Below are 23,355 nucleotides of genomic sequence, written 5' to 3'. Positions count from 1 at the left end.
TGTGCAGTTAAAACATGAACGTCAATGGAGTTACAAGGTTTTTATACAGCGATATTCAGTACATTTGTCTAAATTCCAAAAGAGACGATCTGCCCACAGCCACCACAAAAAGACACTAAAAAGCCCACTTAAACAGAGGCACCTTTAGAGTGCATGGAAAGTGCATCCATGTAAATATTGAACACGCACACAGTTTGGATTTCACTCGCGGATCAATAATGAAGCAATCTGGACGTTAATCTAATTTGTACTTCAGTTTTCCTTTTGGCAAAAGCTGCTGCAGACTGGCAGTGTGGGATATTACAACACACACAGCATTAACAAAGATTTTTACGAGGTTCACATGAATGAAAAGAACATATAAAACAATCTATAAAAGCGCTGTTGTCATTTTATCATAGGACCATAATTGTTTTACTTATGCATATCAATGTGTAATTGAGACCTGATGACTCATTTTTCAGTTTGAAAGGGAAGTGTAGGGCATATGTTCTATATAATATCTTTTCTATAGTATCTTACAAATCTAAGAAATTATTGCTGCCCTGTTCGGGCAAATAATGCCTCGGTTTTTATGAGGCCTGCATCATCTTCACCATTCACGTTCATCCAAAGATGTGCACTATATGACCAAAAGTATGTACACATCCGGACAATCAACCCATGTGATTGTGAACATAATCCATTCTTCTGGTTTCAGGGTTTCCACTGGATTTTGGAACCTCATGGCTGCAAGAATTTGCTCCCAACATGCCACAAGAGAATTAGAGCGGTACAACACTGATGTTGGGTGAAAACACCTGATTCACAGTCAGCGTTAACATCGGATGAGACTGAGGTCATGGCTCTGTGCAGGCCAAGTCAACTTCTTCCATACCACACTGGGAAAACCATTTATTTAAGTATATGGCTTTTTGTGCTGGGTAATAACTAATCTACTGGCACAAAGATGGAGGAAGATTATTGTCTAATATATCAACCCCTTAGTTTCCCCAGAATCGCCAAGACCGTGCTCATGGCTCAAGGCCTCAAAAGAACAAGGATCCATTATAAAGCAACACAACTAATTCATGTTGCTGTTATAATGTGGGGCAGTCAGTCAGGAACAGTAATAGTAGAAAATAATAATGCATTTTATTTGCAGAGCACTTTTCATTGTTAAAATCAATCCTAAAGTTTTACAGAGTAAAACAAGATTAAAAAACAGGTTAAAAACAGTAGGAATAAATAAGAAATATGACTTTTGCTGAGCAGGAAGCCTGTTCCCCCATGGTGCGGAGCTTGGTCCTGGGGGGAAGAGGGCTTTGTTTCCGGAGTGTGGGTTACGTGAGGAGGTTTGAGGTGTGAGGATTTCTTTAAGGTGACCTAAACCTTCACTGTGTACTCTGTAAAACGGTTGTGTCCGTTTGGCCGATTTATCAATAACTCCCTCTCAAGAATCAAATGAATAATGGATCAAAGACAAATGTTATTTATGATTCCCATCCATCTGAGGAATTAGATCAGCAGGTCCGGACTTCAAACAGCAGAAACAAATCAAGGGCTGCAATGTTTTGAGGTTGGTTATTGATCATGGCTGGCTACAGTTCAGGGCCTCATGGGTGACTCGCTGACTGCTCCCATATGACCGCTGCAGCAGAGCATCCAGGCGCTCTGGATTTCCAGGAATAAGTCAGGCTTCAGGGCAAAGAGGTTGGCAGCTACCATGTTGATGATCCCTCAAAGTCAGCTTTTCCCTCAGAAGCATTTAGTTGTTTCTTTTTCTTATTTTCATAAACTGAATCCATTTTTGGTGATTAGGCCAAACGGTGATTCATTGCATCCCAAGAAGCAGAAATGTGGCAGCTCTAAGTGCCCTGTTTCTTCTACGTGGAGGTAGAGGAGGGTCATTTGGCTCAGGCCTGACGACGCCCCTCATACCTTGCTTTTCTTCTGCCTAATGCACTTTGGAGGATACAAAGGAAACAGCGTGGATCATTTCCTTGTCAATATTGTCCTTAAACAAAGCAAAGCATGCGCGATTGATTGGTTTTAATCATATGTCAATGCTCCAGTTAAAACTCAGCTGCTCCTCTTTATAGCATACACAACAAGTAAACATGAGGTCAGCTCTCCTTGGTTTGTTGTTGAATGCGGTTACTTTTATTAGCTGTGATAAATAACCTTAGGTGGAGATTTATGTGTTTTTGATATCTGGGAAATGAGGGGAAACCAGTTAAAAGTAAATTCAATATTTATATATTCCTTTCGCTACAGTATTTTCAATTTAATTTTAGTGGTTACTCCTTTCTCTTTATAGCAATCGGGACTTTCAAAGACATGATTTATTTGTCTTCAATTGAGATCATTTTGTAAGTGGGAAGATTTAATTTGTGTTCCAATAGACAGGAATAAGCATTAAACATATTGTATGTTGTTATGCTAATGAAGAGTTTGAATGAAAATTGATTTTAGTCATGAGAAAAAAATAATATTTGGACTCTGGAAAATGTCTGTGTATGTTGGCACATCCTTCTTTCCATTACTTTAAAATTGGGCTCACGTAAATCTTATGTGAGTCAACACAGGTTCTCAGAATACAGTAGAGCTGCTTTAGGCATCTTTCTTGATGGCATTTCACCATGAACTTTAAAAACATACAGTTTTTTTGACTCATTAATGACTCAAGAAAAGTCAGGGGATTACCAAAGTAATTAGGATTCGTCATTTGAGGACCATGAATGTCTCTCAAGTAAATGTAGGGATATTTCATTGGATAAGTGAAAGGTTTGGTCTTCTGGTGGCTCAAAAACACATCAGGGCATCTCCAAAGTCATTAGAATTCATCCATTTGGCACCATGCATATAATCAATCAATAATTCTAAAGACATGTCAGCTTTGGTAAGCGTACAGCTGTAAGAGATTCAGTTTCAATTGTTTGCTCAAAGACAGTTCAGCAGCTATCACAGGAATTAAACCTCTGCATGTTAACCCACTGACAACTAGCATCACAATGATGCAAATCGACCTACATTTTCCCAACATTTGGAAATACACAAACGGATCTTTCGGGGTTGAGGTTTCAGTCGTGATACATGTCTATTTTCTCAACAGACCACTGGATTAAATGTAATCAGAGAAGTTTTTGCTAAAATGTTTTTGATTATTTCAAGAACTGAAAACATCTTTGGTTAACATCTTTTTTCCAGCCTGCAAGGAGAAATCTGACAGGCCTGTTTTGTGGTAACAAGGATCAGATTGAAGTGGATGTGCTGATTTGTTCTGACTGGTTTGGAACCAGTAGGCGTCGCTGTTTCTCACTTATGAACTACTGGACAGAAGACTGGAGGGATGCAATGTTCAGTGAAACTCTCAAAGACAAACATTTATAAAACCGTTCTGGAAGTGGTCGCGCGTAGGCCTATTCAGTGTTTATAGACTTGAATATGCAGATTGAATACTTAACTACGAGAACATTTTTGTAATTTAAAAGAAGTTATGGATTTGAGACACGTTATCTTTTAATACCCGTGGTAGCCCATTTTCCTCCATCTCCGTGTCCCACCTCTTGCTTCCAATTATCACAGTGGGCTGCGATCTTCCAGACGTAGACATCTGGTTGGCTGAGTCAGGTGTCAATCACAGGGTCGTCCTGTAGCCTCCAGTTGGCGAATACGGTCCACACCAGAAGTAAGAAAGTCAAATTTCACCAAGGGGACAGAAAAGACAAGGACATATGATTCGGTTGTTCTGAGTGTTCCTGTCACGCTTCAGAGTAAATAAGTGTTATTCGACTTTTAAACATTGTGAACGTTTCTCGTTAATAGGCCTATGGTTTTGTTGTAAAAAGTAAAAAAGAAAAGGAGGTTAATTGGACTTGTTGGCTCCTTTCTCCGGCATTTCTACGTGCTTTGCCAGCGCAGCTGTTTGCGCACCTGGGTCCGCTGCTCAGTTTGTGCAGCGTCAACATGCCTTTAATGGATCGGAGCAACTAAACTATCATGGTGACATTACTTACGGGTAACATGCCTGCTGTGGAGAACCTGGCTAAATGCGCAATCTTTCACTGTGGAATTACCACCGGAGTCCAGGTGACATCAGGGAGAGCTGCTTGCCGTTTGGAAGAGCGCATCAGTTTGATGTCGGCAAGGATTTGACAGAGCGCTGGAGTTTGGGATGCAAGAGAAACCTTAAAGTGACAATCCTCGGCTACTTTTATCTGGATTCAACACAGGCTAGCCGGAGCCATGGCATCCGAGGTGGTGTGCGGTCTGATCTTCAGGTTACTGCTTCCAGTGTGTCTTGCAGCTGGTGAGTTATTCCTTTAATCCACAATTTGTACGCATCTTAATTGGCCTACAGTGCTGTGTGTGCACCAGGTGGGGTTGGGTGATTGGTCAATTTATAGTTGATCTAATACTTTATCTGATATTATTCTACAAATCAGTTAATTCAGCCTGGGACAATGTATCTCTCCTTTATACAAGGTTAATGTTTAATTGTGCATTGTCCCTGTTTAAATACAATTACATTCTAAATGTAACCTTTTAAAGAAGGCTGTAGTTCATAGGCTGTGGTTGTGACACTTATTTGGAAAATGTCCTACTTTTTTTAAACTCATGAAAATCTATGACATGTATTAAAAATCTGAGTACAAACATGAAGTAGCCTATTTTAATATGCAGACTCTTAAGACCAAATCAAATAAATTATTGTGAAGATGTAATAGATGTTTATGATGATTTGTGATTGACCTTATGATGCTGGAGGTCGCAGTTCATTTCTCATCCCTGCTGAGGTCTGTGTGCTCTTAAACCGAGTCCAAACTAAAGCAATAGACTGCACAGAGTCACACACCAGCTATAATAGATAATATATATAAATTACAAACCAGAGCAGCGGTGTACCAGCACTGTTCTTCACCTGGCTGTCACCTTTTATTGGATTTAGTAAAGGAAACTAATCCAGTCAGAAACAAACTTTTGGAGTCTCTACACTCAGTGCACAGTGCTTATGTCTCAGTTTATATGTTTAGAAATGTTTTATAAAAAAAACCAGAAATAACAAGTGCATCTTTTCAATTTTTAAAGTTTTAAATGCTAATAGGATCAACAGTTTCTGTATCTACTGTTTTAGTATATTTTACTAAGAATAAAAACAGAAAATACTCCTTTTGTTGTAGGTCGCCTCTGTGGCTCAAACGGCACATCAAATTGCAGTTAAATTGTGTAATGGATATTTTTAGAAATTATTTAATTAATTAGAAATTAGTTCATGTAGTTTCTAGTGTGGTTTCTGAGTTTATCTTATTGCCTATTAATGAATCACCAGTCTCGTTATTACTGCTGACTGGACATACATGTCAGTGTTAAACAACACAAGACATGTAGCTGTAACAGTGCCAAAGCAATTCAGATGTTCATTAATAGTAATAACAATTCTGAGTTTTAGTCAGCAGTGCTTCTTGTTTTGTTTACAGCCTTTGTAACTTTGAAAAGCACTCTACACAGATGAAGTTACATTTGCTTTGTTTGTGAATGCTTGATCTACTGTTTTTGCTAAGCTGATTTAAAAGATTACTCACAGTCAAACTTGGCAGCTTATTTAAATTTAGGATTGACTTTTAGCAGCTTTTAATAGACTGAGATAGTCTAGTTTCACAGAAGAAGAAGGCACACACTTGAATGCTGATTAAGAGTTTGTGGAGAGGAAGCTCGAGGCATTCATTAAATGCAGTTTGCTTTGTTTTAAGCTGTGATTCTGTGGTAGGCCACAAGTAAAACGTTATTAGACTGTGGTGTCTGTGTAAGACATATGTGGCTGAGGTACTTTTAAAGCTAACAGCATGCTTTCTATAGATAAGACCCACTCAGTACCACCATAATGCATCACTTGACAGCCTGACGGCCCCTTTATTTCCAAAAGCAATTGTGAAGCCATGCATTGTCTCCATTAATTCGTGGAAAGTCGTTTTAACAGTATGAATTAATAATGCGGTTGTGAGGGAGGGAAGAATTGCCTTTCCCTTTTATCGTAAACATACCTTTTAATATTTCATGTTTTTTCAAAGTGCAAATGAGCACTTGTCATTCACTGCATTTCTACACAGTAACTGACAGGATGAAGGAAATGTAAAGTGGAAAGAAGGGGATGTATACAGGAACAGACAGCGTTACAGGGATGAGAGAAGGTATTACTGCCACCAGCATCAGCTTATTTTCCTTCATTGTTTCTGTTTGACAGTCAAAGATCTCATCTTAATTAAAACTGAATCGATCTGGTGTAAATCCATAACCATCAACCACCAGCTTTTGTGACTGGAAGATAATTTAAGGTGTCATTTAATTTCTTTCTCTTGTTTTGGTCAGGCTTTCGTGTCAAGTGTTTTTGGGACCAAATGTGATTTTTTTTAAAAAGTTCTCTTTGCTGAATAAACAGAGGAAACAGTGTAATACAGCAGATGTTACATTACCCTTACTGTATATATACTGTAGTGTAATAAAAAAACCGTCTCTTTTCTCGCGTTCTAGTGAAAGACCCGTCTGCTGACGTTACATAGTCTGTGTTTCCTGTTGGCCATCTGACAGCACCTCTATTGAAAAGCACAGAACTGCTGGGCCCATGTGTACACAGTCTCCTTTACCACCACACACACACACACACACACACATTTGCACACAGCTACAGTTTAGCTGAATAAACAGGTCGCTGTTTATGTGTTTACTGGCAAAGTTTGGAGTGTGAACATGATTAGAAGCATGCACTTGTGGTGTGAATGTACAGACAGGGCTGCAGGTCACATGTGATAAGGCGGGCAGGTTGCGGCTGAGTAAAGCACCGAACACTGAGGCAAACAGAGGTGGGAGGTGACATGCAGATGCTGGGAGTATCCCTGGAATCATGATGATTTAGGTTTTTATTTGGACTTAGAAAGACAAAATAAATGTGCAGGCAATAAACATTGCGCTATAGAAGAAGTGTTGTTGCATCACAAATCTTGAAGCAGACAGTTTGATGCTCCAGAGGAGAAGTTGTCTAAAAATACACTTTTAACCAAATTATATTTTACTTGTCTCTTGTGACAAGAAACTATTTTAATATCAAAAAACATAGCAACAAAACTGTTAAAACCAAATTGTGTGTAAAGCAAGAAGAAACATAAGTTGCCTCTGAAAATGTGGTAGAAATTCAGTTCAGGTGTAGTTAGTTTAGTTCAAATCAAAGGTCATGTAGAGAAAAAACTAACTTTTTGACGTTCGCCATATTTTTACCATTGCTTAACATTCGCTTAAAATAATTTGAAAAAAACTGTCAAATGTGCAACTAATAATACAAAAACTCAGACAAATCCAGTGCTAAACACAGAGGCAAATACTATCTTGTGTCAGTGGTGAAAACTGTTGATACGTAATTCATTTAATCTTACCATGTTAGTTCAGTCTGTAAACCAATCAGGAGCAGCTGTGCACACAAGAAAAGAAAAAGAAAAGCGGTAAAAGATGTAAAAAAAAGAAACCCAACAACATTAATACCAGATTCAGGGGAAGAGATACATGAAGAAGAAAGTTGTGGGAAAATTCATGGTTGTGAGTAAATGTTTGATAAGAAGAACTTAGAGATTGGTCGCCTAAATATTAAACACTAAAAATAACACTTGTAGCTTCATCGTGTTTGGCAGGCTAGCAGGCTAAGCTGCTAGCTAGGCAGCAAGCTAGCGGGCCAATGGATCAATCAGTGTATCAAAGCTTCTGACGTAAATGTAGCTAGCTAGCTAGCTAGTTATTAAAATCTCCCTCTTACTAACAAAAAAAGTTGAATTAAAAACAAACAAAGCACCCAGTGGCTCAATTCAATACACATTAATTATTATTGCCCAACCAACTTTTTCTGGTCACAGACTGTAGGTTCTGGTATGACAAGCAACGTTACCAGCTAATGCTAGCTAAGTTAATGTTAGCAAAGTTCAGTTGATTTTAAACGAGGTGGTAAGCGAGCGTTCACAAAGCGTACCTCCTATGGCGCCATTTTATGTCTAACAAGCCATCACCCGCTGTTTTCATTCCATTGACTGCCATTCATTTTGGCGGCACTTTGACAGTGAATAACTTTACATCTGAAGCGTTTAAAGACTCTATTTGTCCACTGTTTATTTCTAAAGAAACATAACAATGTATAAAAGGCTCCATTACCTTTTAATCTCACGTTATGGCTCTGTAGCAAGCAGTTTTTGTAAAGATAGGCTAACGATTGTGTCGTAACTACGCGACTTTCTGTCGCATTATAGACAAATTACCGAACCGTAGAGGATAAGCTTGCAGGCAATTTTGACTTACATTAGCTGTTTTATTGGTTAAATAGCATTTTAGCTAGCAATAATTAGCCTGTGTCTATGTTATCTCCTAACATATACCCACGTTCTCCGTCTTTGTAAGATTTGGCATTATTGAGATTTCTCTTGGCACAGCTAACCAACTTTCAGACAGGTTGCTTTACTAAAGGACATGCACACTTTAAGTAAAGCTAGGTTTATCGTCACCGTAGTCTGCTGCAGTGTTCCCAGCACAAGCCACAACCTGACATCACCATGGCTGTCGTGTCCAGTGCAAAGGCTCCGCAATTTGCGGAGCGTGGTCGTGCACCTTTGAATTTTTGGAACTCGGCGCATGCTGCACTTTCAGTTCAACATGGTCAGCTGGGAAGACTGGTTGAGAAGGTTTGCCTGTAAAAACATGTGTGATTCTTCAAATACAGTACAGACCACATGGAGTCAAATAGTCTTAAAAATTTGGTCAGAGAGAGGCACCGCACTGCGAAGAAAAGAAGGATTTTGCTGAAGAATGTGGAAAAATATGAACTTGCTTTGTCTAAGCTAAAGGCGTTCGTTACAGAAAGAGTACGTAGTAGTAGTAACAATGTTGGAGGTAGACATTAACTTTGATTTGGAGATAAATGACAGTTGGGTTAATACTTACTGTAGATAAATGTAATGTTAGCAGTACGTCGTCGGTGTCTATCATATGTGTATGTGTTTACTACTGTTGCCAGGCAGCCTGTTTTCTTCTTTTCTACTACTTCTGGTTTATTCACAGATTATTTTGTTTGCATGCCTCCTGGTTTTTTCGGAGAATACTGCAACAAACCAAATGCATTGACCATAGATGTCTGCATGCATGCTCTTAGTGCGGAAGCCTTGTACGGGAGTTAGAGTTAGAGGTTAGGGCTAACCTCAGTCTTTTGCCACGATGTTTCACTTCCAGGATTGCTCCTGTGCCACAGGATATTCTGCGGATGCATGTATATTCCCCGATGTCCGTTTCCTTCTGCTTTCTTTGTGTTAGAATTTTAAACTACCATTGATTTATGAGGACTATGCTTAACTGTTCCACAGATCTCTGCATGGTAAATTGAGACAGCTAGCTAACTCTGTTGAATCTGAGTTTTCTCTTGCACAACCAAATCGACTTTTCAATGTACAACTTCCACCAAAGCAAGTCCCTCCCAAGGCTATTTTGCAGCGTCCCTGTGCAAAGCTTAGCGCTGCCCATGACAATCGTAATTGGTTGTAAGAAATTCCAATTAACCAGAGCACGTTTTTTTTTCTCCCATCCCAGATTGCTTTGTGGACTAACTAGACCCTCCTCCGCAGCGTGTGGAGGATGTTCTGGCAAAGCGAGACTAGGCTAACCCTAACCCATTGAGTAAAATAGTAAACAAGTTAAATACAGTAGCTGGATAACTACAAGTGCTTAACTTGTAACATATAGCTTAAACAAACAAATAGACTACACACCTTGCCGCTCTCTGAACAGGAGCTCCAACCAGGAAGGCACAGTCAACGGGCACAACCGGAACTGAGCTGGCAGCAGCGGGACAGCGTCACGTGCAAATTATTTAAAGCATGCATGCATTGTAGTAAAGTATGTATGCGACTTACTTAAAGCTTGCCTGCGACTCAAAGCGTGTGTGTGCATTAGTAAAGAGTGTGCAAGTTATAAGGTGCACACGCTCCGTAGAATATTAATTGGCAACATTTTTTAAAATCATGTTTTTCAATTTAAAAAAAACATCACAAATTACAGCTCAACAAATGTAAATATATTTTCAAGTTTTCTCTCTTCTATCATAGTCAACTGAGTATGTTTGGGTTTTGTGGCTGTTGAACAGACAAAATTGGGCCAATGAATAAATCATACTGAACTCTAGGTACACAGAATTACAATTTGTTGATTGTATAGACCAAATCACTAACAGAAAATAATTGATAGATTAATTATGAAAATCTTTGCAGTTGCAGCCTTGAATGAAATCAGCTACTCATCATCTGAGAGGGTAAGCAGTTTTGTTTCTTTAAACCAGTATTTGGATTGTGGATGTGACTTCCATCAACGATGTAGTATGCTCTGTATTATGTTCTTCAGAGGTGTTTAAATTGCCCAGTCAAAGAGGTTGCACTAATTACAAAAAACCCTTTGGCCCAGTGCTCGGTCCGGCCAGGCACCGCACCACCTTATCTTCTGTCATGACGTTCATGTTTTTGAGCTCAAACTCTGAAGTGATTTGGCTTTGATTTTACTTTTGTCTTGCTTCTCTTGTGTTTAGGCTTTGTGTGGCTGTAGTAATAGCTTTTACTGGAAGAGACAAAAGCCTGACTCAGATGTGAACGGGTAGTTTTTGCAGTAATCTGATGTCTGAAAACAACAGCATCTTATTTTCTTTCCCTGCTGTGTAAAAATCCTTAGATGGTGAGTCATATAGCGAGGGCAAATGGTCAGGAAGAATGCGGTCAAGTGTGTGCAGGCTCACAATGGATTCACAGTTACAGTACAGTACAGATAGATTATCTCCATAGATACAAAAGGACTTCTTTAGATTTGTAACTCTGAGCAAAATAATAGCTCCAAACTACCAACATGGGCAGCTTTAGAGCCTATTTAATGCTACATTTAACAAAGTTAAAATGAAGTGGGTGTTGATAGAAATGGTGCAGAGTGTGAGACCAAAAATGTAAGATTGAGTCATTTACCCTTGAGGCTTAGGCTGAAAAAGTACCTCACCTACTACTTGTGTTTGTTTGAAAAGGAAACAAAAAAACCATTAGACTAATAATGATAGATGTTGTTGTGTCTGGCATTTCAAGTATTTGTGCATACTTAAAACTTAATAACATAATCTACAGATGTATGTGGTTTTTGTAAAGATGACAACTTTAGTTGGTTTTCATTAGGCTGTATTAGAACCATTTCTCTATCACTCTGGGCTGTATCTGAGCACAGAGAAAACCAGGAAGTGTACTTACTGTAGGGCTCTAGCAAGGGAAAAGTCAGTACCAAGTTAAATGTCAATGAATAGGTCCATTGAGTGTGCAAAGATAAATAAAAGGACAATTTTTAGCAGTTAAGTGTAATTTTTCAATAGTTCAAGACCAGTAGCTGCCTTGACGGGTTGACCTCTGGGACTTAAACGGTAATTCACGGAGCCGACCTGGTTGTAAACTTTGTGCTTGTTGATATAACCGCTAAGATAAATTTGGGAGGTCAGACTGTGTGTCCACATTTTGTACAAGGTTACTGTGTACTTCCCTCTTTTCCCTCACTACCTCCTGACCTTAAAAATGTTCAAAGAAATGTCAGGCAGCTTATTGCATATTTTGCATTTTTAAGGAAAACCTGAAAAACTGTGGGTTATAAATGTTATGTGACATTATTTGAGCTGAAAATACAGCCGTGAAAAATACCACAGTATCCAAACTCAAAATGTGCTTCATGCCTATGCTCAGGGGGTGAAATGGATTAGTGTTTGCTACAGTGTGTAGTGGTCATATAGGTTAATCGATGTTCAGTCAGCAGGTTATTTGAACCGTTTAACTGGTAAAGCCCCCAATCAGGGCAGATGGTGCCCTGTCTAACTCTGGGAAATGAAGTGTGTTACTAATCAATAGATCAATTAATGGTTTTTGGAAGTCATGGTTGCACTTAACTATTTTAACTTTCATCATGAGCTCAAAAGACTTCCTTGATTTGCCTCGAAGGGGTGTGTATATATGTTTTTGTGTGAGTACAGGGAGTGTTCGGGAAAGGGTGAGTGTGTGGAGTTACATAATCCATCATTCATCATGTGTAGTGACACTTCCTAAAAACTGAATCAGTGCATTAAAGCAATAAGCTTGGGTTTCAAATAACGGTTATTTTCATTAAACATGAATCTGTTGGTTGGTTAATCTGTTAATTGTTTGGTCTATAAAATGTCAGAAAAAGGTCACATAGCCAAAGTTTGAGAAAAGTGACTCTTACATTTGAGAAGCTGGAATCAGAGGGTGTTTTGCTTAAACAATTAATCAATTATCAAAAATATTTGCTAATGAATTATTAGATTAACGGACTCATATTTTTTGTCTTAGAAATCTGAGAAACAGTGTATGTATTTTACTACACAAATTGGTCTTTCATTTGACTGATTACCTTTATGTCCTTAATATTCATCACTAAAATAATAATACATTCAACAAACTAAGGGAATGTAGGAAATGCAAAAATTACAGTGAAAATATCACAGTTAAAATCAATCAACACAACCTATCAAATCTAATTTTAGTCCTCAATAAAAATACTATAACCAAACACTGAATAATACTGGTTGTGACATTTCACAATCTAAGAATTAATAAAGGTCCTAATATGGATCCTTGAGGTACCCCGTATTTCATTATATTTATTTCTGAGTCAATACCATTAAAAGAATATATATTTATATTAAGAACATCATTGTTGAGCCACTTATAAACATTAGCATTGAAGCCATATCTACACATTTTTGAAAGCAAAATATCATGGTAAACGGTGTCAAGTGCCTTTGAAAAATCTAAAAATATTCCAATTGCATACTCATTATTATCCAAAGCTGTATATATTCTATCAGCAAATCCTAAAAGTGCCATATAAGTTGAGTGTTTTTTTACAGAATCCATACTGTTGATCATAGAGAATATTACATGTGTTTAGGTTCAGGATTCTTTTGTACACTAGTTTTTCCAAGATCTTTTAAAAACACAGTAGAACAGTGGCAGTATTGAAATAGTAGTGAAGTTTAGTAGTGTAGTTTGTGAAGGATCCTGAATCATCGGATTTAAAGAGTGGAATATGCACACATATAAAATATATATATATATATATATATATATATATATATATATATATATATAAAGCTGTACTTTGTGAGGCCCTCGGTTATATAGCATGGAGACGCAGAGTTGACTGCTGTTAATTGTCTTTCTTAACACCCAAGGACTATCATTTGATTATTGTACTTCAAAACAAACAACAATTCCCTGAATGACTGAATTAAGCTTAGGCTCTTTTTGTGATGCAAGCCAGATGAACAGATAATGAGACTTGTGAGTGTAAAGTTTGGTTTGAGGAATGTTCCGGCTTTTTATGACTACAAGCAGCTTTTCTACACCAGGAACATTTTAATGAGTTTTCACCACAAGAGTTTCTTTTAAATCTGTGTTTAGTTTATCCTAATGACGACTCCTCTACCACTGCCAGCTACTGCACTTTATTTACAGTTAACCTTCATGTAATGGACACGGAGCAAAAAAAGACTGTTTGTTGTTTATAATAATCAAAAGGTGGATTTGCTGTTCAGTGTGTATTTGTGTCTTTGTTTCTGCAGCTTGCCTGTTCAGGTACAATGTCCTGTCCTTCGTCTACCTCATCTACCTCCTGCTTATTCCACTCTTCGCAGAGCCCACAAGCACAACAATGCAAGGTAAGTATGGCGTTACATATGTGCCTCATTCCTGAGTGAGTAATTATTTGTTTTGAGCACAGAAAACTATATTTTGCAAGCACGTTACATTACACCAACACCAATAGGTGTTGACTGTTTTTGTAGGTTTTTGTTTGCCCAAACTAAATTATTTTTTGTGAGAGTTAATTTCTGTTCAAAATGCAATGTGACATGCTTGCAAAATATAGTTCTCTTTGCTCAAAACATACAATTACAATTACTCGCTCAGGAATGAGGCACATATATATAACGCCATAGGTAAGAACTACAGTGTAACTCTCTTTGATACTTTGTCTATCGCCTGAAGAATCTTGAGTGCTTCCCAAAAGTCTTGTTTAAATTGCAATATTGTTAACTGTAATGTAAACCAGCCTTTCTCCAGAGGACTTGAATTTCTTTGAGATGAGGATGGATTTGGCACATAGTTTAGTCCATGAAAGGTAATATCGGTTAATGTGGGCTTGAGTCCATCTGTAATAATAAAAAAGATGAGATGTGATCCATGAGAAACCAGATCTTACATCCACTTAAAATATTACATTTTAGGCTTAGGTTTGGTTTATTTGCACAGATAAGGTCCATATAGATACAAACTAAACACACATGCTGTGATGTTGGGCAAAGAAACCCAAAAGAGCTTGTAAATATCTTTCAGAGAAATAAAATAGAAGAAAATTGAGATGAGGGCTGTTTTTGATAATGGTTAACCACTTCAATTATCAAAGGGGGTTATAAAAGTTGCTCCTTAGGCTCCACTGATTCCTTCGATGGGTTTCATTTCATTATACCATGATGCGCATGAATTTCACAAGTATTATTGTTTAAATTAAGCTGGTGTAAAGGTAAGTATTTAAGCTCTTTGCTATTTTTGTTTACGCAATGACCACTCATCCTCTAAATATATAAATCACAGTGGACCTCTGAGGCTGAGGTTTTTGAGAATGAGGTGACTGTTCTCCTTACGGGTGATGAATGTGGGATTGCGGTCTGCAATTTTAGCCGCGCCTTTATGCACTCCCCTTACCACAAAACACTACACATAATATGGGTTTCTGTAGCAGACCACATGCTGTGTTTAATAATACATAAACCCATATTGGTGGAGGGAACAACATCCAGTCCAAGAGCCGTCTCTGCTCATCTTCAGCTGAAATAACAATCAGGAAGTAAAGGAGGAAGTGAGGGAGAGGAGTGAGCAGAGAAAGTGGACCACTTACACTCTCATCAATAGTTAAAGAGAGAAGTCTTCTAGTAAAGCCTAGTGTTCATGTATCTGATAGCTGTTGACTTCAAACGTGGGTTAACACACGGCAGTTACAAGGTCTTTTTTTCTTTTCTTATAAGTCTAAATCATGAAGTGTGCCTGTTGTCAAAATGCCCTGTGCACCTAATTAGGATAAAGTAGTATTGCAAAAATATATAGTAGACACTTCAACAAGAAATAAATTCAACTTTAAGTGAATGTAAGGCAGCTCAAACATTTTAAAGATGTTTGTAGCCACAAAAATAATGTTAATTTTTCTGGGTTTAAAATAATAGTATATAATAAAAGTTAATTCAGTGTGTATTTAGAATGTAATTTACAGTTTATAACCCACTCATTCTCCCATTGGAAGGCAATTCCAACATGGGGTTTTACTGCTTTATTATCTTAAATGTTAACATGGTATGGAGTACAAACAACATATTTAATATGGAACAAAACCATACCCCTCAGCTGGAACGATGTGAAAAAAGGAATGAATTGTTATTGCTGATATCTGTTTGGTTTGTCGGACTGTCCATTCATCCATTCATTGATTGTCTGCTGCTTTTCCAAGGCTGTGTTGTGGACAAACAGATAAATGGTTTAAATAATACTTAATACAAATTACTATACTAATGATACAAATTATTTCCCCCTAAATTTCATTAAGCTTGACATTTAAACAAAATGTGATACTCTGTTGTGTGCTGTGTTAAAATGATTGCAGACCCTCTGATTCTAGCCATTCCAGGAACTTTGTGGATTCTGGTGTTGCCAACTGTGAAGCTGAAAGGAAACCCTTCACAGCCAATCTCTTAAAGTTGTCATAATTCCTTTTGGTACACAGTCATTCACTAATGTTTGCATTTTTAGAGTTGAGAATGCAAACATGAATGCATTTAGGAAGTTGGGGTTTCCACCAAACAAATGTTTCATGGCAGAACAGGTGGCACAAGTTTTGAAATGAAATCAACAGAAAGAAGGCAAACCTCGTGTGCCAATAATTAAAAGGCTGTTGCGTAATATAAAATAACTCACAGAATTTAAATCATACTTGAACCAGGTTATTTGTTTATTTGCCTCTAATTGTTTTATGTATTCAAAAGACAATAACAAATCCACAAAAATCTTTTTTGAAGCAGGTGTGAGTAAATGGTGATCTAAAGATAATCAAAATAGTTAAATACTTTCCAGCTTACAGCAAAACAACCTCTTAAATGCTGTACAGACCATCCACTGTTATTATTATTATTAATATTTTTAATATTTTTAAACAACTGAAAAAAACAATAAGATCTCATTGAACCATTCAAACTTTTTTTGTCTAGAAGGCCCTGCTTGTGAACAGCTTATGTTCATGTGACCTTTAACCAGAATTGTTAATTACTGTATAGAGTGGTCATGTAAAGAAGCAGAAAAACAATAGAAGGGAATATCATGCATGTAAATTGCCACAGGCGCATATAGTATTAGTTATTCTTCTAGTACAACACCTGCCAGGACATTTGTCTGCCTCACCTGTCTGTCATCAGGGAGGGGAACTGCCAGCTGAGAGAGCCACAGTATGAGGACATTTCACTGAGCACAGTCTTAGTAACAGGATTATTTTTGACTGATTATGAAATGATTGGAAACTATAATCATTATTTAATTTAGGTAAATATTTGTCAGATTATTGAAGGAAAAATAATTAAGCTTGGGTGCCACGCCAGTTTATAGAGTTAAAAATCACAGCTGGTTGTAGTTCAGGATGATTGGGATAGCATTGTCAACATTTATTTGTACTGTAAATAGTCAATAGTTTCAGATTGTGTACAGTTAAGGATAAAAGTTAGTTTTAAAGTAGTTCCTACACTGTGGTTTTAATTATACAGCGGTTATGATCTTAAACAGATGATAATTGAATCCGAAAAGTAACAATTTGACAGTTATCTCTTCCCTCTTGGCATTTATATTAAAACCATCCAAAATACACATTGGCAGTACAAACATACAAAGATACACATCTAATTGTGCAGAAAAAAGAAACTCTCTACATTTTTGAATAAATTGTTTTAGAGAAAATTAAGAGAGGGATTGAGCTCAATTCAATGCTTTGTTTTGATGGTCTGTTTCATTTTGTCTGCTGAATCTTAAAGGACATGCAGTAAAGTTCATTTAAACCAAATGTTAGACATGAATAATTCACTAGGTGTAATTTGCTTTGAAAAGCAACAGCAGTGCTGTGTGCCCAAGGATATGACAGTATACAAGACTCCAATCCTAACTGGAGACAAATAATACATTGTGCAACTTGTTGTTTGTGTTTTACTCTCTAATGTCGTAATTGCACTATTTGGCTCGACATCCCCTTGAAGGCATTCAATTCTCCGTGGAGGTGAACAACATCTAAACTGTTGCTCTCATATGGGCAGCAGGCTTTTTAACAGCCTTTACAGTAGGTGCTATATGCCTCGTTGAATGGGCACCAACATGACAATTTTCCTTTGGGGAGTCTTTTAGTAACTGTTGCATGAATTTGTATAAATATTTGATGTAATGGATGATTTATCAGGTTTATGTTTTAGCTAGTAGACTTCTAACAGAGGGTGTCTGGTGTATTTATCATACTTTTTTTTAAGAACTGAGGCAATTTTCTACTGTGTATAGTCTGGCAGGCAGTGGTAGAGGAAGTACTTACTTACATAAAAGTAGCAATACCACAGTATAGAAATACTCTGTTACAAGTAAAAGTCCTGCATTCAAAATCATACTTATAATTAGTGACGTAGTATTCATATGTAAGCATCACTAATATTGCACCTGGTAAAGGTGGAACTAATTTCATCTACTTTATATACTGCCAGGTAGCAGTATACATGGTAATTTATAAATTGATTAAGATTTTGTATCAATAATCTGAATCTACAAAGTAAATAGTAACTACTGTTGTCAAATAACTGTACTGGAGGAAAAAGTACAATAGTGACTTTAAAAAAATGTAGTGTACAGTACTATAAGTATGAAGTAGCATTAAATGGAAATATGCATGGAAAGTACCTCAAAATTGTACTTGAGTAAATGTACTAAGTTACATTCTATCACTCCTGGCCAGGACTTTTTTTTCAAAATGAAAACATTTCATTGGCCCTCTCTGACACTGTGATTTGGCAAAAACATGTGGTTAAATTAGGTCTTACTATTGTCAAATGGATACGATTATTTGATTCATAGGGGAAAAAAGGGAACAAGGCCCTCTGTTTTAGAAACCTCTAAACAGTGCTCTTGGGACGCAACGCTGAGACTGAATAATGAAGCAAAGCGAAACATTGATTCAAGATGAGTGTCAGGCAACCAAGACCGATCATCGTCACACAACAAAAATGCTGTATTACAAATAGGAAAACGGGACAGAGCCAAAGCGGTTGTGTTGTCCAGAGCCTTTGGACCAATTTCTTTGCTCGCTTAGTTTGTTTAGTTCGCTTAGTTCTCATACCTCCGTATTTACAAGCATTCTTTTCCCTCTTTGTGAAAGCCAAGGGAGTTACAATGGGAAATTAGCACAAATTGTTTTCACTTCAGCATTTAATTCGCCTGCCATGATCTGTTGGACACATTTGATTAGGTTAGCCCTTGATGGCCTGAGGCTCAGCAGTAGTGCTTCACCTTAGCTAGGATATTGTGCAATACACTATAGTAAAACTGTTATGTGTTCCCCGCAAGGATGCAGTAAATTTAATGAGATGGAGATGTTTCTCTGTGAAGAACCAGTGGAACAAACCGTGCAAATATATGGGACTATTCAATCTTTCGGGGCTTATAAAATCCATTACTGTCATTGCTTTATCAAAGAAGAATCAAGCTTGTTCTTTTCTGAGGATGAACATTTTCACAAATGAGAAATCCTACTGTATAGAATTATCACCATAACAACTCATGAAATTATCCCAAATACCCGTAGGTGGACTATAAAAGCCATGTGTTGAACAGCTGTGGCATCTCCTCGGACTGCTCCCATCCTTTCCTCCCAGGATCAGTAATGTCCTTTGATTGACAGCTGTATTATTTACCTACATAAAAAAAAAAACTTTGTAAGTCAACACTGACACATATATTGCTTTTATCGTCTTAGACTTCACACTTCACAGCTGATCACATGGATATGGATTGTTCTTATTTCTCTGTCCTAAGAGCCCTATCAGAAGTCAGAAATACCAGGCACTTCTTGATGTTGTACAAACCTAAAAGTATTCAAATTTCATTCAGTTCTCTGACTACCAGCAAAGAAACTTTTTCTGGGGTTCAGTACATGAACGGCAGAAATAACATGTGTAAACTGAGTGGTGTTGGTGGTGAACTGACTGTAGCTGCTCTCCTCCTCCAGGCCACACAGGGCGTCTGCTGCAGTCTCTATGCTTCACCAGTATGTCCTTCCTGCTGCTCCACATCATCTATCAGATTACCGTCAACAGCCTCCTGGCCGGGAACTCCATCACTTCTGATTTCAACTGTGAGTACAGTACACATCCGCCTTTATTGTCAAGGCTTAAAGGTAGTGATGTTTGTTGTGCATGTTGAAATCAAAGCGATTTGCAGGTCAAGAATCCAAAAAGAACTTGGCTGATTTCCATTTTTACTGTGTGCAAACTTTTAGAAGACATACAGGAAGACACTTGTTTTTAGAAAAGTCATTAGACTAATAAAGTCACAATCAACCCCATTAAACTAAGTTATGTGTTTAAGCTATTGATTCAGTGTCACAGAGTTGTATACCACCAGAGAAGGTGTAGAGGGAATGTTTCCAAAACTAAGTGAACATATTTCATTTGCAGCAAAGGGTAAAATAACCTCTCTAATAACAATTTAGAATGTATAGGAACATCATAATTCTTATTGCATTTTGTCACATCATGAAGATTTTTTATGTAACGTTCCTCAATGTATTTAGCTTCCTTGTGCCATATGGCGACAAAGGAAAAAAAATAAGACTTTCTTGCTGTCAGTAAAACAAACACTGTAAGCTACTGACTCAGTATTTGGTAGGTGTAAATAGTGGGCTTTGGGCTTCTTATGAAACTCAGTATTAAACTATAAAATTTGTGTCTAGACGGGACAGACCCTGACCTTGTGTTCGAATGACTTGTTCTTTCTGAGGTAACTCGCCTTCCATCGTCAAAGTCCAGCCAACTTTGCTCAGGAGACCTTATCGCCTCAGGCAGAAACACAGAACCGTTCAGAGAGGGTAGACTAAATGTTTTTTGCTAAAGGATGGCAGTTTTTTGGCAGAGCTAACCCTGCTGGGATGAGTCCATAATTTCTAACTGCTGTACAAGCAAGTTAATTTCATGCCAGTCAAACCATTGATTGATTGGTTGTTTCATTGACTTTTTAAGTATGTATCAGAAAATACGAAATGCAACAGTGAGTCCATTGTTGGATTTCTACTTCCTGAAGTAAATGTCATCCTATTTTTATTTTTGAGCTGCATGTGCAACAGGAAGCCCAACGTTACTCTTTGTCCCCTTGATCCAGCGCCTACATTCTGCCTTATCTCAGATTTCTATATCTGGCATTTAGCCCCTTGACACCCTTTTCCTTTTGGCAGCCAAGTATATACAAGGAGTCCTCCTTTGCGGTGAGGCGGTTATCCTCCCTCCAGATAAATTCATATGATTTCCCCTATTTGCTGTAGCCAAATACACCATTAGAGCAGTACACTGAGTTGAGAATGAATGAAAAAACCTTTCCTGAAAAGCTAACACCTCCAGCTGTACGAGCAGGTCAGTGACTGGTCGCCAGATGAGCTGGGGTTGGCTTCCTTTGAAGTCATCTGTCTTTCCTGTGTTTGTAAATGCAGTTCTCACCATGTGGAGTCAGCACCGTCAAAAGCATTTGTATTAACCGTCAAAGACCACCAGATACCATATACTTCCTGTGATTGTCTAAACTTTCTGGCAGTGATTGTCCTTAGTGGTAGCCTCCACCCATCTGGAGATCAAGACATTTAAAATAAACCATTAAAAAAATGTGCACGTTTGATTTGGCTCATATCTGATGGCAATGGATATTTTACCAGCTCATAAGGAGTCCTGTGGCTGTTTTGTGACCAGTTCCTCAGGAATGGTCTTCATTAAGTCACATAGATGCCATTGTTGACCTTTACTGCCCTTCCATATCCACACATATCTTGCTTACCCTTCCCCAAATGTGAGACATACTTACTGAATTCTTCCTTTACACACTGATTGTCTGATTACAGTCATGATGTGCTGAAATTTTGACGCTGCATATCACCAGTCTCTGCGGAAAAGGGCAGCTCGCATTACGCCCCAGAGATAGAAGAGAGAGTGTAAAGAAATCCTGTGCTGAGAGGTTAATGGTGCAGCAAGTACAAAGGGTGTTTTATGACGTTCACATAAAGTCTGAGGACAGGTATTTTTGGTGCTCAGCTCGGGTGGACGGCAGCCTCGCCTCAACGGGCAGAAAGTCTCACACACTTTTCCAGAAGTCTCCATGCTGAGTTCAAGCTTTATGACACAGCATCCTCTCATCCTATTGATCATACTGGCCTGTCTTTACATCTGGCATTCCTTGTGTATGGTATTAGTTTCCTCTTACACCTGTGAGCTCAGTTTGGGCAGAGTGAAGTAAGGTGTTGCAGATATTTCAACTCGGGCTTTGCTGAAATAGACTCTGTTTTGCCTGTGGTTACAACAACATAAGTTGACCTTATCTCTTCCTATGAAAGTTTTTGGCATGCCCCTCACCATGTTCTCTTAAGTGACAGTAATTTGACCAAAGGCCCCAACACTTTAAAGTGAAGAGTTGATATAATGTGCCACTGGCTGGTTGGCATTACATTTACTGACTCTAATGCTTAAAACCTCTCTCACCAGCCCAATTAGTTTATTTCAGCTTGTATGGTATAAGTTTTCTTTTATGTTTATTATTGTGAGATGTCCCCTAAATTAAAGCTGCATTGTGCTCTTTTAGACTACTACGAGACAGAATGATTCCAAAACAAACTCTCAAAACAGCTTAATATATCATTGTGTTATCAAGCTTTATGGCTAACATGTTTGTTGACAGCTAGCTACTGAAGCTTCCAGCAAACTCAGAGCAATATGCCCATTTCACTGGAGTCATATTTCTGGCTAACCTTCTGGTATAGCTTTCACCAACTCCTCAGACAAAAGTCTGAGTCTTCATCTTGCTAGCTACACGTTTGACTTCCCTTACCAGTAGCCCCCACCAGGTATTGTATTTGCTTATCTGATATTGTTGACTGCCCATGGTTTAACTTGGGGTTAAACTAAGTTAGTAAGAGCCAACCATATAGTCTGTGGACAGGCTATTACACCTAAACAATGAGCTTAAAGCAGCTAGATGCTGAAGCCGAGTTGAGTGTTATTCTTAGCAGGTTCGGAATTATTAATAACTATTACATTACACTTTACACTCCGTTCATGTGGTGTTCTGGATCTAAGTTAGTACAACAGAAGAAAGCAGTTACATAGTATGCATTCTTAAGGGGAATAATAAACAGCGTGCTGGAATTGCCTCCACACGGCTTTACGTATATTTTTTCACGGCCCAATGCACCAACATGCACATGCGGCCAGACCGGCTATCAAAACAAATATCAGAGAAGCTCGGATTACAACCCACACAGAGGGATTGTCACTTCATTCTCTGCTCAGGATGCCATTGCTCCACCATATCTTTGCATTAAAATAATTTGTTTGCTAATACAGTATATGAATGTGCTAAATATAAAGTACAGCCCCTTTTAACTACTAGGCTTAAAGAGGCCCCAGAAGAGAGAATGTTTGTTTATCATTATCATCTTTGTCGAGTAAAGAATACAGATTTTTCACCGAGTAGAGCTTGGATGGTTAAGGCTGAGTCCTTCCTGCAGTGGCCTGCAGAGTTCAAGTCTGGCCCATGGCCTTTTGCTGCCCGGGGCCTTTTGCTGCACGTCATCACTCCCCTTCCTTTCCTGTTTGTCCTTCTTACTATCAAAAATAAAAAAACAGAAATGCCAAAAAATAATCATAAATTAAAATATGAATAGATATGACGTCTTGGGTAAAAAAAATATACTGACCAATAATGACCCATGGTGTTAGAAAAAGTGGTACCAAGGTCATTTTGGTAAATTTATGAAATCATTGTGGTCTTGATTGAAGTCATATCACCTAGCTCTGGATAATGTACCACAATGCATTGCTGCACACTCATAATAATAACTGATTTGTATTTGTTGTTTTGACTTATTAGGCTATACATTGTTGGATGTGTTGCAGCACAGTTCAAACAGTCACAGCACCGCCTGTTCTCCATTACTGAGTACTTTAAAGTG

At 38.0% G+C, this 23,355-nt stretch overlaps 1 protein-coding gene across 1 annotated transcript in view; it reads left to right on the top strand.

Annotated features, from left to right (window-relative positions):
• Positions 1 to 3,656: 3,656 nt before the first annotated feature.
• piezo2b (piezo-type mechanosensitive ion channel component 2b) overlaps positions 3,657 to 23,355 on the top strand; it is an 81,756-nt gene continuing 62,057 nt past the window's right edge. The window contains exons 1-3 of the mRNA XM_032531833.1: positions 3,657 to 4,291; positions 13,652 to 13,747; positions 19,378 to 19,503. Coding sequence (XP_032387724.1) covers positions 4,228 to 4,291; positions 13,652 to 13,747; positions 19,378 to 19,503 — 286 coding nt within the window. The 5' untranslated portion in view covers positions 3,657 to 4,227. The remainder of the gene's footprint in view (positions 4,292 to 13,651; positions 13,748 to 19,377; positions 19,504 to 23,355) is intronic.

This window comes from Etheostoma spectabile, chromosome 12, assembly GCF_008692095.1.
Source record: "Etheostoma spectabile isolate EspeVRDwgs_2016 chromosome 12, UIUC_Espe_1.0, whole genome shotgun sequence".
Taxonomy (NCBI): Eukaryota; Metazoa; Chordata; class Actinopteri; order Perciformes; family Percidae; genus Etheostoma; species Etheostoma spectabile.
This window is presented reverse-complemented; position numbering and strand designations above follow the sequence as displayed.